Here is an 18544-nt window from a genome sequence, read left to right on the forward strand (position 1 = left end):
ATTTCCAGTATCCTCAGTTCTTTTGGAATTAGTTAAGAAATTGCATTTGATTATGTCAGTGGTCAAATACTTTATTAGCTGCATGACATATTTTTGTTTTATGTATGTGTCAAATGATCTATTTTAAGTTGCAATCTAAATGTAATTAATTTGGAAGAATGAGCTCTCTAATTTATTCTATCGCTTGAATTTCTAGAAACTTATTTTTTCTATTTGCTTCTATCCCAAGCTTACTTTAAGATAAACATGAGTACATATTCCAAAACAACCAATGTAACTTAGCTATCCAGCAAGAATAATAAATGTTTATTATATTATTTCGCTGTAAGTTACTTTGGTCAAAAAGTCAGAGACAGTATAAAATGAAAGGAACTACTCTCCAGAATGTGCAAGAGCAGAAGCTCTTGATGTGTAGGTGTACAATTTATTAACTGTGGCAGGACAGATGGAGACAGAGGATGGTGATAGTGGAGGGTTGCTGTTCAGACTGGAGGCCTGTGATCAATGGTGTGGTACGTGGATTGTTACTGGATCCACTTTTGTTTGTTATTTATATTAATGATTTGGATGAGAATATAGGAGGCATGGCTAGTAAGTTTGCAGATGACATCAAAATTGATAGGTGGTAGACAGTGAAGAAGGTTATCTAATATTACAAAGAAACCTTGTCCAATTTGGTCAATGGGCTGAGGAGTGGCAAACAGAGTTTAATTTGGATAAATGTGAGGTATTGCATTTTGGTAATACAAACAAGGACAGGATTTATAGAATCAATGGTTGTGTAGTGCTGTAGAACAGAGAGACCTAGGGATTCAGGTACATAATTCTTTGAAATTTGCATCACAGGTAGACAAGGTGATTAAGATGGTGTTTAGCATACTTACCCTCATTGTTCAGGCCTTGAGTATAAGAGTTAGGATGTTGTGTTGAGGTTGAACAGGATGTTGATGAGGCCTCTTCTGGAGCACTGTGCGTGTTTCTGGTTGCCCTGTTATAGGATAGATATTATTAAACTAGAGCGGGTTCAGAAAAGATTTACCAGGATGTTGCTGGCATTGAAGAGTTTGAGATTTGAGAAACTGGAAAGACTGGAATATTTTTCGCTGGAGAGTAGGAGGTGGAGGGGTGACCTTATTGAGGATTATGAAATCATGAAGGGTATAGATAAAATGAATAGGATGAGTCTTTCGGAAGGTGTGGGAGTTCAAAAGTTGGGTGCAGATTTTTAAGGTGAGAGGAGAAAAATTTAAAGGACATGAGGGACAACTTTTTTACAGACACAATAGTTCATACGTGAAATGACCTACCACAGAAAATGGTGGATGCAGGTACAGTTAGTGTTTAAAAGACTTCTGGATAAATTTGTGAATAGGAAATGTTTGGACATAAATGGCCCAAGTGCAGGCAGGTGGGACCAGTTCAGTTTGGGAACATGGTCGGCGTGGACTAGTTGGAACAAATTGACTGTTTCCGTGTTTTATAATTCTGACTCTTGACTGTATGACATACAGCATCCAAGACTTTAGTAGGGGCATAGAGTTCTCAAATACAGAGGTCATGCTCAGTGTCATACTTAGGAAATGATGAGACTGCATGGAACGGAGTGCATGAGAGGTTTACAAGAATTATTTCAGGATTGAGAAACCTTATTTGTGAAGAAAAATTGCACATACAAACAAGGAATAACAGTAGGCTACTCAGTCCTTCAAGACTGCTCTGCCATTCAGTATGATCATTGCTGATCTGATTTTAATCTCAACTCTACATTCCTACACATCCCTGATAATCTTTCACCCCATGGTAATCTTGAATCTGTCAACCTCTGCCTTAAAAAAAAGTAACAATTCTACATCCACTGCCTTTTGAGGAAAGGAATTACGAAACTCTCTCTGACAGATGAAAAATGTTTAGTTATCTCTGACTTAAATGGGCACACCCATCGTTTTAAATTCCTCTACAAGAAGAAACACCCTTTCAAAGTCTATCTGGTCAAATCCCCTCAGGATCTTATAGGTTTCAATTGAATTACCTCTGACCCTTTTAAACTCCAGGCAATACAGGCGTAGCCTGTCTAGCTTTTCCTATAAGGCAGTCTGCTCATTCAAGATATTAATCTTGTAAACTTTCTCTGAACTGCTTCCAAAGCATTACTATCCTTCTGTAAGTACAGTGACCAAGTACAGGACATAGTACCTCATTGCAGTCTCACCAATGCCCTGTATAACTTAAGCTGTATCCTCCCTTCTCTTGCATTCTATTCCTCTCACAATGAAGCATAGTATGCTGTGAGTTACCCTGCTGTACTTGCATAGTAACCACTTGTAGTTCACTTACTGGGACATTGAGACCTCTCTGTATCTCAGCTGAAGTTGGACTGCTTTCCTTGAAGAGAAGAAGCTAACAGGAGATTTAATTAAAGCTTTCAATGTCTTGAGTGTTCTCAGCAAACTAGACAGTGTTAAATACTTCTGTTTAAAATATTAGTTGGCAGTCATATACTTCTCTAGTTAGTTTTATTTTAGTTCACACGCACACCAAAAACTCTGTTCTTTCCTTGCTTGTTTTATTTGTACGCACAACTCACACCCAGTCAACCGTTAATAGATATCTATCAGACTGACTAGAGATAGTCAGCATGGCTTTGTGCATTGGAAATTGTGTCTCACTAACTTGATTGAGGTTTGTGAAGAAGTGACAAATAAGATTGATGAGGACAGAGCGGTGGTCATAATCTATATGGACTTCACTAAGGCGTTTGAAAAAGTTCCTCATGGTAGCAGGAAGGACTAAAAATGCTGGAAGCTAGAGTTAAAAAATGTGAAGCTGGAAAAGCACAGCAGGTCAAACAGCATCTGAGGAGCATTAAAGTCAACATTTCGGGTTGGCCAATCCTGGAGAAAGGTTCCAACCCAGAACATTGACTTCCCTGCTCCTCAGATGCTGTCTGACCTGCTGGGCTTTTCACCTCCACACTTTTTTGACTTTCTCATGGTTGACTGCTTCGCAGGGTTAGATTACATGAAATGTGGGGAGAACTAGCCATTTGGATATAGAACTGGCTCAAAAATAGAGGACATTGGGTTGCATTTCAAACTGGAAGCCTGTGACCCAACAGTGTGCCACAAGGATTGGTTCACTGCTTTTTGTCATTTATATAAATGATTTGGATGTGAATATGGGAGGTATGGTTAGTAAATTTGTAGATGGCATCACAATTGGAAGTGTAGTAGACAGCGAAGAAGGTTACCTCAGAGTACAACAGGACCTTCATCATGTGGGCCAATAAACCGAGGAATGGCAGATCAAATTTAATATAGATAAATGTGAGGTGCTGCATTTTGGAAAGGCAGTTCAAGCCAGGCAGGACTTATATATTTAATGGTAAGGTCCTAGGGAGTGTTGCTGAACAAAGAGACCTTTTAGTACAAGTTCATAGTTCCTTGAAAGTAGAGTAACAGGTAAACTGGTTGGTGAAGAAAGCATTTGGTATACTTGCCTTTATTGGTCAGTGCATTGAGTATCGGAGTTTGGAGGTCATGTTCTGGCTGTTCAGGACATTGGTTAGGCCACTTTTGGAATACTGTGTGCAATTTTGATCTCTCTGCTTTAGGAAGGATGTTGTGAAACTAGAAGGGGTTCAGAAAAGATTTACAAGGATGTTGCCAGAATTGGAGAGTTTGTGCTATAGGGAAAGGCTGAATAGGCTGGGGCTATTTTCTCTGGAGCGTCAGAGACTGAGAGATGACTTTATATAGATGTTTATAAAATCATGAGGGGCATGGATAGTGTAAGCAGAGAAGGTCTTTTCCCAGGGTGGGGAATCAAAAACTAGAGGGCGTAAGTTTCTATGGGGAAAGATTTAGAGGGGAAAGATATGAAAGGATCCTAAGGGGCAACTTTGTCACAGAGGGTGGTGTGTAATGAGATGAGTTGTCAGACAAAGTGAGGCTGGTACAATTACAACACTTAAAAGGTATCTGGATTGGTATATGTATAGGAACGGTTTAGAGGACTATGGGCCAAATGCTGGAAAATTGATTTATCTTGGATATCTATGTCAGCATGGATGAGTTAGACCCCAAATGTTCTGTTTTCATGCTATACATTACTGTGACTATGAGTGTATCTATTCCCTAATTCCATTAGGTTTCAGTCACCCCTCTCAGATTGTACAGATATTAACAGATGGAGAAACTATTGACACTCCCAAAAATAGTAAGAGCAAGAGAACACGTTTTAAACTGACTTGCCAAAGAAGCAAATAAAATGAGAGAAAATAAAACTTTTTCACATAGCAATTTGTTCAGGCCTGGAACGCATTGCGTGGACATGTGGTGGAAACCAGTTCAATCAAGGCATTTAAAGAGCATTAGATGATTATTTGAAGATAAACAAATTTCAGAGCTGTAGAGAAAGGGTAGGAGGCTAATATAAAGGCATGCTGCATATTTGGAGATCTGGTATAGACACAATGGGCCAAATATTCTCCTTTTGTATTGTAACAATTTTATAATTCGATGAACAAAGCTGCTGGACTAGAGAAAGCAGGCCTAGTGCTAATAGGGCCAGAGGCGAATGGTAGTGATGGGAAGAGATGCTAACAAGGCTGGGGCCTGTGAGTGCTTGGCATTTCTCTGGTGCAGAGAGTTGCATAAATGGATATACCCTAACCCAGAAGTCCTACTTATTATTGTTAAAGAAACTATGCTTTTGAATCTCCTGTTGTAGAGGAAGAACGTAACAAAGGTAGTCAAAATGCATGCAATTTCATTCATCTCACAAATGTAAAACCACTTCCCTGCCATATTCCACCAGTGCCCAGTGCTATTTGCTCTCCTCCACTGATGGTACATAAGATGCATCTTGCTTTTGGTGCTTTCTACTTCCATTCAAGTCTGCTGGTCCTCCTCTCTCTGTAGCAGGGTCAAGAATGCTAGCCATCAGCATTCCATATGTGAAGGAGCATGACTGAAGACATTCACCCCATTTGACCTAAGCATTAAGTTTAGCCTTGACAAGACTCCAAAGTCAGTCTCCCTCATGTGCTTTGTTCCAGCACTTGATTAGAGCCTTACTCCAGATTGATCAATGTTTATAAATAATACAACTTTATAGAACAAAACTGATGTTTGTCAACATTACAGTTATCTTTATATAATTGGAGAGACTACATTAGGCTCTATTTACAACAATTAGAGATATAATTTAGTGTTGGTATGATCATCTAATTAGGATCAAACAGAGTCAATTAAGTATACCAAAATAATAACATTTGCTGCAATTTTATTTCTTCATGTAGATCACATTTTCCTCTGGAGCATTTATCCGTGCTGATGTGGGTGAGTGGGGAATGAGTTTAACACTTAGAGCACCAGGTGCAGACTTCCAAAGTACCAGAGGTCTTTGTGGCACATTTGATGGTGATATGAATAATGATTTTCACAATTCAGCTGAGCTCTTAATTCAAGAAAAGGTTGATAACCTTGATGGCTTCATTGAAAGTTGGAGGTATGCATAAATTTTAAATGTTTAGTATCAGTTGGCTGTTAATCTAATGGAGTACAATGCATGGCCTTTATAAAAACCTTGCCCTCATACTGTCAATGGAATGAAAATTAGATAATTCTATAAGTATGATTTTGCTATGTGAATTATTCTTGTTGTCTGATGGTTGTTATAAAACTGAGTTGGTTATGTATTTGACATGCACCAACCATCACTGAACTTGCAAATGCAGTTATGAATAAGCTTTTTATTAGGTTTTTTTTCACTATTTTATACAACTGTGTAAAGTCAAGAATGAACATGTTAAGGAAAAGTGTGTGTAAGAGAGAATCGAATACCATAAGTTTAAACAATATATCTTTTGAAAAATACATTTTAGTTAACTAAAATATGAACCAATAGAACTAGCCATTCAGTGTGCCAGATCTATGAACAATGTGTAATGTTCTTTTTGATTGTATTCTTACAGAATACAGCCTGGAAAGAGTCTATTTGATAAAACACCACCCTTACCTGTTAATATCAAAAGAAGACATTACTGTAGTTGCAGTACTGATTCAGTTGTGATGCAACAGTCTGCAAATAAACTTGATTTTTTTCCTCAATCTGGAGTTCCTTCAGCCTGCCTAAGCAGTGAAAATGTAAGATTTTCCAATTTGATACCAGCGCTGGATGTTACAGCAGAGTACACCAGTACTGTTGAACCGATTCGAGGAATCAGTCGACGCAATACTCAAAGCAAATCTAGAATTGCCACTTTAAAAGATGTACATTATGCAAGTCTGAGTAAATTAAATCAAACCATTCATTTTGCAAGGGTCTCCTATGTGCATTCCAGAGAGCACAGAATGCTGAAAAAACAAGTGCTATCAAGGGAACACGTTAGAAGGAACAAACATAAAGGCATCAGCTACAATAAAAAAAGGCATCTTAATAATAGGAGATGGAAGCGACAGCATTATTATGAATACTTACCAACAGTCCCTTTTCAAAGTCCTACTCAGACAGACTTAGAGGGATTTAGTTACTTCTTTCCAGAGGATCATGCTTCTGAATTTCATCAAGAGATCTTGCCCACTTGGCCTACACCTTCTGGACTGACAGAAGCAATGGCTTTTGATTTATGCCAGCAGACTGTAACGAACTCCAGTATAGGTCGAGCCTGTGGAGAGTTACTGGGACAACGATCAATGGATGTAATAGATATTTGTGTCTTGGATCTTCAGCTTAAAGATGACCTCAGTTGGACAAGCGGAGGTCTAAGTTTGTTAGAGAACGAATGTGAGAGGAAACTTCTGGAAGATGGGATCCATCATGAAAGTGGCAATGGTGACTTGTCCAGTGTACCTCAGGATATTTTGTCAGCACTAAGTTGCCCCAATTCTTGCAGTGCTAATGGCAAATGTACTGAGTGGGGTTGTACCTGTTTTTCAGGTTTCAGCAGCTCTGATTGCAGTGTTTTAGTCGGTAAGTATAGGGGGAAAAAAAATCTGAATTTATCAAACTTTTCAATTGCATTTGCAGTCAATAGCACATCAGTTGAAGCTTTGTGTAGTTGTAAACAAGTAGAGTAATTCCTTGAGGCTGCAGATTCTGTTCGTTGGTGAACAGAACAGCACAATATGGGGAGATACTGAGAAAAGACAAGGTGTCTGCCCAAGAGGGAAGAGCCATCCAATTGCAAATTGCTTATTGTCATGGCACCACTCCTTTCTCTCTGTTTCCCCGCGTCTCACTTTGCTAATGATGAGAAAAAGGAATAAAGTATGTGTGTACTTGAAGAAAAAAACATTCAGTACATTCGTAGTTTGGAAATGGCTTACATACAACAAAATGTATGGTCTTGGAAGTTTCAAATTTTGCAGAGAGTACAATTTGATTTGCATTTTATGATATTGACATCAAAGATCAGCTTCCTGAAATCACAGAGTTGGAGAATTCTGGATTGTGTGATGTTCGACAGTTTGACTGTACCTCTGTGAGGGTCTTTGGCCAGTGGTTCACGGAGTCTGCGAGTTTAACGTGTGAAATCATCAAGCTGCAAGTAAGTAAAGTTACGGGATGAAGTCTATGCTCAATAGTTAGACGAACATGGGGTGCTTTGTTAAACATCTTTCAATGTAAAGTTTTACAGGCATTTATAAGTTGAATATGAGTGGTTTTTAAGATATTTAAAAAAGTAGAATGCCTGAAATGATATAAGCATGCTCTTTGCTTTTTAAAAAAAAGCAACTTGCTCAATTTGTTACAATCTTTGAAAATTGTGCATTATATTGTAGCCTTTGAAGCAGAACAATTCCCATGTTTGATCCAAGTTTAGACTTTTACTATTGATGTCTATTTTGCTATGTAGTTAACTCTGTATATTGAAAATATTGGTACGCTGACACCATAATTTCAGTTAAAAAGGACAAAATTCAGTGGATATTGGAAATGTGAAATAAACACAAATTGCTGGAGAATCTCAGCAGGTCTGACAGCATTTGTGGAAAGAGGAAAAAAATTAACATTTTAAGTCAGGTATGACTTCAGAACTGAACAACTTGAATGTTACCTCTGTTTCTCTTTACCAATGCGATAAGATCAAAGTTTTTTTTACTAATTCAGCTATCATAGTTGCTTTTAAGCAACAAGAACTGTTGGTGGATCAACAAGGTAAAGTTTTCACCTGTCAGCCAAACAACACTGAATGATAGAGTTCAGGAGCACAAGCAGATACTTATTGTTGCCCTGAAATTGATCCAACACTCAGCAGAACTCAACTAGCTTCAAAACCCATTGTCACTGTTTATGTAAACTTTGCCTTTTCTACCTGAAAAATTCATAGGGCAACACAAATCAATGGGTGTAGTGTTTACTTCTGCCTTCTTGCCCTTGAAATCCAGTGCAGAGAATTACGGAGGTACATTTCCTTGTCCTGCTGTAGTAATGGGTAACAAATAAAGTTAACTTTGAAAGAATTGACTTTCTCAAGAATTTATCAACTCTGCTCCTTCACCAATTCATCTGCTTGCCGGTAAACAAGTTGCCAGTGATATGCTTTTAGCCCCGTAAGTCAACGTATGGTTGAGTATTGTCACTTCCATTAGAATAACAACACTGAAGTGATATAGTGTGGCCATTCACAAAACTTGTTGAATTGAGACAATGAATTTTTACTTTATTTATATGCATATTTTTGTGTCTGTTGCAAGAAGTCAGTATTCTTAAAGGCCATTTGATTGGACTTACAAAATTTCGTAAGTCTCATGTAAAGGTTCTGTTGAATATAAAAGTAAGATACATTAAAAAAATTATCTTTATTGAAGTTGCTTGATTTTATTTAACACAAGAATCACAGCGTGTAGATGCGTAAAAGATAAAATATGCATAGAAGTGCCATGCATTTTTTATTTTTATCCAACTATCAAATCAATGAAGATTCATTTATCATTATTAGCTGATTTTTCAAGTGCATAAAGTTAATGCAAATAACCAGCATCTTTATTTCAGCTATCAAATTAAATCTAACGTACAAAGTAACTAAATTAAATTTTAATTTCCTGTATAGCACCAGATGCAATTACTATTTTTAAATCAAAGCACTTAAATATACAATGGCTATTACAAGAGACAAATCTAAATGGGAATATAATGCTTCGAAATTCCCAGACAAGGCCTTATTGCTCTGTTTGCATGCGATATTGCTATAGTATTTTACCTCCTTTGGAGCTGGTGTTGCTCAAAATCCCTTCATGTTATTAAGCCTAAGCCTTTAGTTATTGAAATGCAGACTGCCAACACACCAGGAATATGGAGCATGGCTACATTGCAACCTTAATTAGCCTACCACCACTTTAAAGCACAATGAAATGATCTGCAAAAGTATATCGAAGTGAAGAAAGTGTAATTGGGTATGTATACGTAGAAATTTAAGGAGCTAGCTAGCATGAGTTCTGCTATGATTTTTTAAAATTGTGTTGTCAGAATTAATGATGCATATTTTGATTTCTTTTATCTAATTGAGCATAGTACTTCAATGATGAATGGGTTCCAACTGTGTCGCAGTCGACAAAGGCAACATTTTTGAGTAGTCGAGCCGTGGACTGCCAGATTCCAGTTGAGATTAGTCAATCGTTTGAAAGTATAGACCTCATTGATGACAAACCACTCGCCAGATGGCAAGTCAAGGTGTGAAACTTTAAATGTACAAATGCGGTCTGCTAAAGATTACGATGAAACTGAGTCCTTGCAATTTCACGATGTAGGCTGTAGTAATCAAACTTAGAGTTTGGAGCTTACGTAACTTCAGTTTTAATTTGAACACGTTTGCATGACAGCTGCAGAAACTTATATTTTTCTTTAACCTGTGGCAAGTTTGTAAAAATTACATATTCTACCATTTTAACTTCAGTACCTTTTTTGTTTGTTCTTTAAATTTTAGGATTTTCATTTTCTGTTGTCGTATGAAGATAGAACCAAGTACACGTGCCTAAAAAGCTACTTTCAGAACAGTAATAGTAGAGTTCTGAAGCAGTATTCATTAAAATTTTTGGATCGACCACTATTTCTGTGTTAAAGCAAAAACTGGTAGTATCAGATTTAAGCTCTCAATTTGAAATATGAATGACTAAATCTTGTATTGCAGCGTGAACCATTAAGCAGTAGCTTTCAACAATGCATTGTGAATCGTCACCTGGCAGGGCTGTTTCCTGAAATGGCCAATTATTACCTACTTTCTACCTAATTAAGGACAGTGACTGGGTTCTTTGAAACTGTAGGACCAATAGGAGGCCCTCCAACACAGGAGGAACTGCAGACTCTCTTTCCAGGTATGAGAGAGAGAGAGAGAGAGGGTTCGTCCATCTCCGGTTGCCTGCTGTTCTGCTTTTAAACATTGAAAAAAAAATTGGCCAAAGTCCTCCACGATGGGCTGTAGCTGCGGGTGTATATGCACTTATGCTGATAAAGCTTCAAAGACATCTGGAGGTCAAGACCCTCTGTCTGCTGTCAGGATACCATCTCCAACTTTCAGACTATTTGCAATACTGGGGAAAGGATGCAGGCCAATTTTAAAAAAAATTTAAAAAACAATGCCGGTTGCTCTCAGATAAGGAACTTATCTGAATTGGCTACTTTCTTCTGTGGGCATGTAACTTTTCTGATGTAATCTGGACTCCAGGAAATGGCTCCTCGCCATAAGACGATGAAAGTTCTGCCCTATAATGTAGTAGGTAATCTCTCTAGATAGGAACAAATTACTGCACATGCTGGAATCTGTACTGAAAATAACAAATGCTGGAGATCACGGTGGATCATACAGCATTCATGGAGAGAGAGCAAGCTACCATTTCTAGTCTAGATGACTCTTCATGAGAGCTAAAGTGAAGCATGGAAGGGACAGCGTTTATGCTACAGTTTAGGGTCAGGTCGTGGGTGTAAGGTGCTGATGGAGAAAAGATATTGATAGTTCAGCCTGAGTGATTGGAATGTAAGAATGGCAGAACAGTGCTGTGTCTAACTGGTAGTATTGAAAGGACAGACAGTCCCCACTGGGATAGATGATAACAAGCTAAAAGAAAGGTAAGAAATAGGAGCTAGTTCAGAATTTAAAGGTGTTGCACTCGATATCAAGTCCAGAAGGCTGCAAAGCACCTAGTCTGAAGATGAGTGATAATGGGAACTGCAGATGCTGGAGAATCCAAGATAATAAAATGTGAGGCTGGATGAACACAGCAGGCCCAGCAGCATCTCGGGAGCACAAAAGCTGACGTTTTGGGCCGAGACCCTTCATCAGAGAGGGGGATGGGATGAGGGTTCTGGAATAAATAGGGAGAGAGGGGGAGGCGGACCGAAGATGGAGAGAAAAGAAGATAGGTGGGGAGGTAGGGAGGGGATAGGTCAGCCCAGGGAAGATGGACAGGTCAAGGAGGTGGGATGAGGTTAGTAGGTAGGAGATGGAGGGCGGCTTGGGGTGGGAGGAAGGGATGGGTGAGAGGAAGAACAGGTTAGGGAAGCAGAGACAGGTTGGACTAGCTTTGGAATGCAGTGGGTGGAGGGGAAGAGCTGGGCTGGTTGTGTGGTGCAGTGGGGGGAGGGGACGAACTGGGCTGGTTTTGGGATGCAGTGGGGGAAGGGGAGATTTTGAAGCTGGTGAAGTCCACATTGATACCATTGGGCTGCAGGGTTCCCAAGCGGAATATGACTTGCTGTTCCTGCAACCTTCGGGTGGCATCATTGTGGCACTGCAGGAGGCCCACAATGGACATGTCATCTAAAGAATGGGAGGGGGAGTGGAAATGGTTTGCGACTGGGAGGTGCAGTTGTTTATTGCTAACAGAGCGGAGGTGTTCTGCAAAGCGGTCCCCAAGCCTCCGCTTGGTTTCCCCAATGTAGAGGAAGCGACACCGGGTACAACGGATGCAGTATACCACATTGGCAGATGTGCAGGTGAACCTCTGCTTAATATGGAAAGTCATCTTGGGGCCTGGGATAGGGGTGAGGGAGGAGGTGTGGGGGCAAGTGTAGCATTTCCTGCGGTTGCAGGGGAAGGTGCCGGGTGTGGTGGGGTTGGAGGGCAGTGTGGAGCGAACAAGGGAGTCACGGAGAGAGTGGTCTCTCCGGAAAGCAGACTAGGGTGGGGATGGAAAAATGACTTGGGGTCGTTGGTGGGGTCGGATTGTAGAGGGCGGAAGTGTCGGAGGATGATGCGTTGTATCCGGAGGTTGGTGGGGTGGTGTGTGAGAACGAGGGGGATCCTCTTTGGGCGGTTGTGGCGGGGGCGGGGTGTGAGGGATGTGTTGCGGGAAATGCGGGAGACATGGTCAAGGGCGTTCTCGACCACTGTCGGGGCAAAGTGGCGGTCCTTGAAGAACGTGGACATCTGGGATGTGCGGGAGTGGAATGCCTCATCGTGGGAGCAGATGCAGCGGAGGCGGAGGAATTGGGAATAGGGGATGGAATTTTTGCAGGAGGGTGGGTGGGAGGAGGTGTATTCTAGGTAGCTGTGGGAGTCGGTGGGCTTGAAATGGACGTCAGTTACAAGCTGGCCGCCTGAGATGGAGACTGACAGGCCCAGGAAGGTGAGGGATGTGCTGGAGATGGCCCAGGTGAACTGAAGGTTGGGGTGGAAGGTGTTGGTGAAGTGGATGAACTGTTCGAGCTCCTCTGTGGAGCAAGAGGTGGCGCCGATACAGTCATCAATGTAACGGAGGAAGAGGTGGGGTTTGGGGCCTGTGTAGGTGCGGAAGAGGGACTGTTCCATGTACCCTACAAAGAGGCAGGCATAGCTGGGGCCCATGCAGGTGCCCATGGCCACCCCCTTTGTAGGAAGTGGGAGGAATCGAAAGAGAAGTTGTTGAGGGTGAGGACGAGTTCGGCGAGGCGGATGAGGGTGTCGGAGTGGGACTGGTCGGGCCTGCAGGACAGGAAGAAGCGGAGGGCCTTGAGGCCATCTGCATGCGGAATACAGGTGTATAGGGACTGGACGTGCATGGTGAAAATGAGGTGTTGGGGTCCAGGAAATTGGAAGTCCTGGAGGAAGTGGAGGGCGTGGGTGGTGTCACGGACATAGGTAGGGAGTTCCTGGACCAAAGCGGAGAAAATGGAGTCCAGATAGGTGGAGATGAGTTCGGTGGGGCAGGAACAGGCTGAGACAATGGGTCAACCAGGGCAGGCAGGTTTGTGGATTTTGGGAAGGAGATAGAAACAGGCTGTGCGGTGTTGGGGAACAATGAGGTTGGAGGCTATGGGTGGGAGATCTCCTGAGGTGATGAGGTCATGAATGTTGTTGGAGATGATGATTTGGTGCTCGGCGGTGGGGTCATGATCGAGGGGGACGGTAGGAGGTGGTGTCGGAGAGTTGGCGTTTGGCCTCGGCGATCTAGGGGTCAGTGCGCCATACTACCACTGCACCACCCTTGTCTGCGGGTTTGATGGTGAGGTTGGGGTTGGAGCGGAGGGAGTTGAGGGCTGCCCGTTCTGTGGGGGAGAGGTTGGAGTGGGTGAGAGGGGTGGAGAGGTTGAGGCAGTTAATGTCTCGACGGCAGTTGGAGATGAAGAGGTCGAGGGAAGGTAGGAGGCCTGGGGGTGGTGTCCAGGAGGAGGACTTGTGTTGGAAGCCTGCGTCCGTGACACCACCAACGCCCTCCACCTCCCCCAGGACTTCCAATTTCCTGGCCCCCAACAACTCATTTTCACCATGGACGTCCAGTCCCTGTACACCTGTATTCCGCATGTAGATGGCCTCAAGGCCCTCCGCTTCTTCCTGTCCCGCAGGCCCGACCAGTCCCCCTCCACCGACACCCTCATCCGCCTAGCTGAACTCGTCCTCACCCTCAACAACTTCTCTGTTGACTCCTCCCACTTCCGACAGACTAAGGGGGTGGCCATGGGCACCCGCATGGGCCCCAGCTATGCCTGCCCCTTTGCAGGTTACGTGGAACAGTCCATCTTCCGCACCTACACAGGCCCCAAATCCCACCTCTTCCTCTGTTACATTGATGACTGTATCGGCGCTGCCTCTTACTCCACAGAGGAGCTCGAACAGTTCATCCACTTCACCAACACCTTCCACCCCAACCTTCAGTTCACCTGGGCAATCTCCAGCACATCCCTCACCTTCCTGGATCACTCAGTCTCCATCTCAGGCAACCAGCTTGTAACTGATGCCCATTTCAAGCCCACCGACTCCCACAGCTACCTAGAATACACCTTCTCCGACCCACCCTCCTGCAAAAATTCCATCCCCTATTCCCAATTCCTCCACTTCCGCTGCATCTGCTCCCACAATGAGGCATTCCACTCCCGCACATCCCAGATGTCCAAGTTCTTCAAGGACCGCCACTTTGCCCCAACAGTGGTCGAGAACGCCCTTGACCATGTCTCCCGCATTTCCCGCAACACATCCCTCACACCCCGCCCCCGCCACAACCGCCCAAAGAGGATCCCCCTCGTTCTCACACACCACCCCACCAACCTCCGGATACAACGCATCATCCTCCGACACTTCCGCCCTCTACAATCCGACCCCACCAACGACCCCAAGTCATTTTTCCATCCCCACCCTTGTCTGCTTTCCAGAGAGACCACTCTCTCCGTGACTCCCTTGTTCGCTCCACACTGCCCTCCAACCCCACCACACCCGGCACCTTCCCCTGCAACCTCAGGAAATGCTACATTTACCCCCACACCTCCTCCCTCACCCCTATCCCAGGCCCCAAGATGACTTTCCATATTAAGCAGAGGTTCACCTGCACATCTGCCAATGTGGTATACTGCATCCATTGTACCCGGTGTCGCTTCCTCTACATTGGGGAAACCAAGTGGAGGCTTGGGGACCGCTTTGCAGAACACCTCCACTCTGTTAGCAATAAACTGCACCTCCCAGTCGCAAACCATTTCCACTCCGCCTCCCATTCTTTAGATGACATGTCCATCATGGGCCTCCTGCAGTGTCACAATGATGCCACCCGAAGGTTGCAGGAACAGCAAGTCATATTCCGCTTGGGAACCCTGCAGCCCAATGGTATCAATGTGGACTTCACCAGCTTCAAAATCTCCCCTTCCCCCACTGCATCCCAAAACCAGCCCAGTTCGTCTTCTCCCCCCACTGCACCACACAACCAGCCCAGCTCTTCCCCTCCACCCACTGCATCCCAAAACCAGTCCAACCTGTCTCTGCTTCCCTAACCTGTTCTTCCCCTCACTCATCCCTTCCTCCCACCCCAAGCCGCACCTCCATCTCCTACCTACTAACCTCATCCCACCTCCTTGACCTGTCCATCTTCCCTAGACTGACCTATCCCCTCCCTACCTCCCCACCTATACTCTCCTCTCCACCTATCTTCTTTTCTCTCCATCTTCGGTCCGCTTCCCCCTCTCTCCCTATTTCTTCCAGAACCCTCACCCCATCCCCCTCTCTGATGAAGGGTCTCGGCCCGAAACGTCAGCTTTTTTGCTCCCGAGATGCTGCTTGGCCTGCTGTGTTCATCCAGCCTCACATTTTATTATCGTAGTCTGAAGATGAGATGTTATTCCTCCAATTTGCGCTGTGATACACTGAAACATTGAGGCATGCTGATGCCAGACAAGTGGGCATGCGAGCAGGACGCTGTGTTAAAATGACCAGCTATGGAAAGTTCAGGGTCACGCTTGCGCCCTGAACAGAAGTATTCCACAAAGCATTCACCCAGTCTGTGTTTGGCTGTCCAATGTAGAGTAAGCCACATTGGGTGCAGCGAATACAATACACAGCATCGGAGGAAGTTCAGGTGAAATTCTGCTTGACCTAGAAAGACTATATTTAGGCCCTAGGATGGTAAATAATGGTGGAGGTGAAGGGGCAGGTGTTGTATCTGCTGCGGTTTCACGGGAAGGCCCAGTGGGAAGAGGGAGTCATGTTGGTGGTTGTGGATTGGACTAGGGTGAACTGGAGGGAACGACCCCTGTGAAATGCATACGGGGGAGTGAGGGTAAGATGTGTGTGGTGGTGGCATTCTGCTGGAGTTGCCCAGAAGAGCAGAGAGAATGATCCTTCGAATGCAGTGGCTGAAGCGATGAAATGTGAGGACGAGGGGAACCCGATCACGCTGTTGTGAGTGAACGGAAGGGGCAAGAGCGGAAGCACGTGTGATAGGTTAGATGTGATCGAGGGCCTTGTGAACCCACAGTCATGGAAGAAGCGAGCCATCACAGCAGTGCTGTTTTGGAACGCGGCATCATCCGAACAGGTGCAACGTTGGCAGAGGAACTGGGAGAATGGAATGGAGTCCTTGCAGGATGTGGGTTGTGATGAGCATGCTACAGTGTTCCATGAATCACAGAGCGAACTGGATGAACAAAACATCATCTTCAGACTGGCCACTTTACAGCTTTCAACACCTCTAAATTATGAACCAGCTCCTATTTCTTCCCTTTTCTTTCAGCTTATTATCATGTCCTTTCTCCCCTCACCCCTATCTTAGTGATGACAGTCTGTCCTTTCAAGCCTGGCAAGAGACACACCATATTTCTGCCATTCTTGTATTCTGATCACTTAATCTGAACTGTCAACATCTTTTCTCCTTCAGTGCCCTGCACCCACTACCCTCAGCCCCCAAATTACTACTTGTGGCGGCACGGTGGCTCAGTGGTTAGCACTGCATCCTCACAGCGCCAGGGACCCGTGTTCGATTCCAGCCTCGGGTGACTGTCTGTGTGGAGTTTGCACATTCTCCCTGTGTCTGTGTGGGTTTCCTCCGAGTGCTCCGGTTTCCTCCCACAATCCAAAGATGTGCAGGCTAGGTGGATCGACCATGCTAAATTGCCCATAGTGTTCAGGGGTATGTGGGTTATAGGGGGATTGGTCTGGGTGGGATGTTGCAAGGGGTGGTGTGGACTTGTTGGACCAAAGGACCTGTTTCCACACTGTAGGGAATCTAATCTAAAAAAAATGCTGACCCCTTCACACTTCATTTTCACTGATGAGGAGTCATCTAAACTCGAAACGTTAGCTTGCTCTCTCTCCATGGATGCTGTCTGACCCGGGTAATCTCTGTGTAGCTTTTCTTATACCGTGTCATAAGCATTTGATTGTACAGCTCTCATTTTATAGATGTGCAAGGACTCATTCTGTCCTAAAGGTTCAGTGCTTTCCAAATGCATCCAGGTCACATGTTAGAAGTAGTATCTCATTATGATATTTAAATAAGGCCCCTGTGTTGTTATTTGGAACCCTTTCATGAAGTTAAGCTGCCCCAGTGTCTGAATTGGCATGCAGCATACATGCTCAACAATCATGGAACAATGACCCTGTAGCAGCACTATATAAAGTGATTATCTGCACAGTTCAGGCTCATTGATGTTTTCTTTGATAAGCTTATGAAAAAAAAGTCTGGATAGTGCAGTGCGCGAGGAGAAAACTAGGAATTGCATCCATTACAACCTTCCAAAGTACAAGATACTATAGATTACATCCATCTTATTCTGTGTTCTCCCTGCCTCCAGCCTTGCATTTCTTTTTGAAACAGGAAATTATTCTAGTTTCTGAAAAACCAGGTTGTTTGTGACCTTTTTCTTTGGCAGTCCCTCAGGATTGAGAGTGATTTGCTTCCAATCCAGTTCCCTGGGTTTTGAGATGGCTGATATGTTCATTTCACATTTTGCCAACTCTGCCGTATCAGGACGGTTGGTGCTTGAAAGATCAAGTGGACTAGTGCACTCTGTATGAAACTCTGATGTCACCTCTACACGACCTTTTCAATGTATTTATTTGGTGCCTTCCTGCTTGAAACTTCACCATTTTGTTTCTCATAACCGGGTGCATTGAGAGGTGGCAAACATGTTTAACACCTCTTTAGGATACTTTGAGACATTCTATAACACTTCAAATGTACTCCAGGGACATATCCTACCATAGCCAATTTCTGAATAGAGCAGTTCCTTTAAGATCTACAATTTGGTTTTGAAAAACTAAGTCTTTGCTCCCAACCATGCTGGTTTGGGAGCAGGTTCTGAATTAGAACTGCTCTTCTTGCTCCTGGATTTGGACGATCTTGCAAAGGCATAGTGAATGCCATTTCTCAAATGCTTTGTGATGTCTTCAGTCTGTTCAAGCTTCCAAAGTACGCAGGTGCTGTTTACTGCATTCTTCTATATGAAATTCTGGTGTCCAAATACTCTCTTCCTCAGCCAGCCAAATGTTGAGCTGTCACATTAGAGGCGAGGATGAATTTTATTTCTTGTTCCTGCCTCCACTGAGAGCAGGTCCCAGGGTATGGAAAATAGTCTTCATTTTCCAGTACCTCCCAGTTATTGCTCATCAATGGGAAGAGATGTGCTGGAGTAGGACCTTGACAGGAGTTTAATGAAAAGCCTCTTTTCTTATTCTTTGGAAAAAGCGTTCACAGTGACCTTCAGCTTGGTTTCTGTATAAGCACACAGACAAGTCATCAACACGCATAAACTCAGTTGAAATGGAGTTGAAATGAACTTGGTTTTTGATAGCTGATGATGTAAATGGGACAACTTCCTATCTCTTCTAATAATATATCTCCATACTTGTGAGAAATTTCGTAGATGA

At 43.5% G+C, this 18544-nt stretch overlaps 1 protein-coding gene across 5 annotated transcripts in view; it reads left to right on the forward strand.

Moving 5' to 3' along the window:
* The window catches only part of vwde (von Willebrand factor D and EGF domains), a 221177-nt gene that overhangs the window by 127663 nt on the left and 74970 nt on the right, over positions 1 to 18544 (forward strand). For 4 of the 5 annotated variants that reach the window (XM_048562926.2, XM_048562945.2, XM_059654906.1 and 1 more), the window contains exons 11-14: positions 5300 to 5508; positions 5975 to 6972; positions 7413 to 7549; positions 9517 to 9675. In XM_048562926.2, the coding sequence (XP_048418883.2) occupies positions 5300 to 5508; positions 5975 to 6972; positions 7413 to 7549; positions 9517 to 9675 (1503 nt within the window). The remainder of the gene's footprint in view (positions 1 to 5299; positions 5509 to 5974; positions 6973 to 7412; positions 7550 to 9516; positions 9676 to 18544) is intronic. The other variant, XM_048562954.2, reaches the window with a different exon arrangement.

The sequence above is a fragment of the Stegostoma tigrinum genome, chromosome 2 (assembly GCF_030684315.1).
Source record: "Stegostoma tigrinum isolate sSteTig4 chromosome 2, sSteTig4.hap1, whole genome shotgun sequence".
NCBI classification, from domain to species: domain Eukaryota; kingdom Metazoa; phylum Chordata; class Chondrichthyes; order Orectolobiformes; family Stegostomatidae; genus Stegostoma; species Stegostoma tigrinum.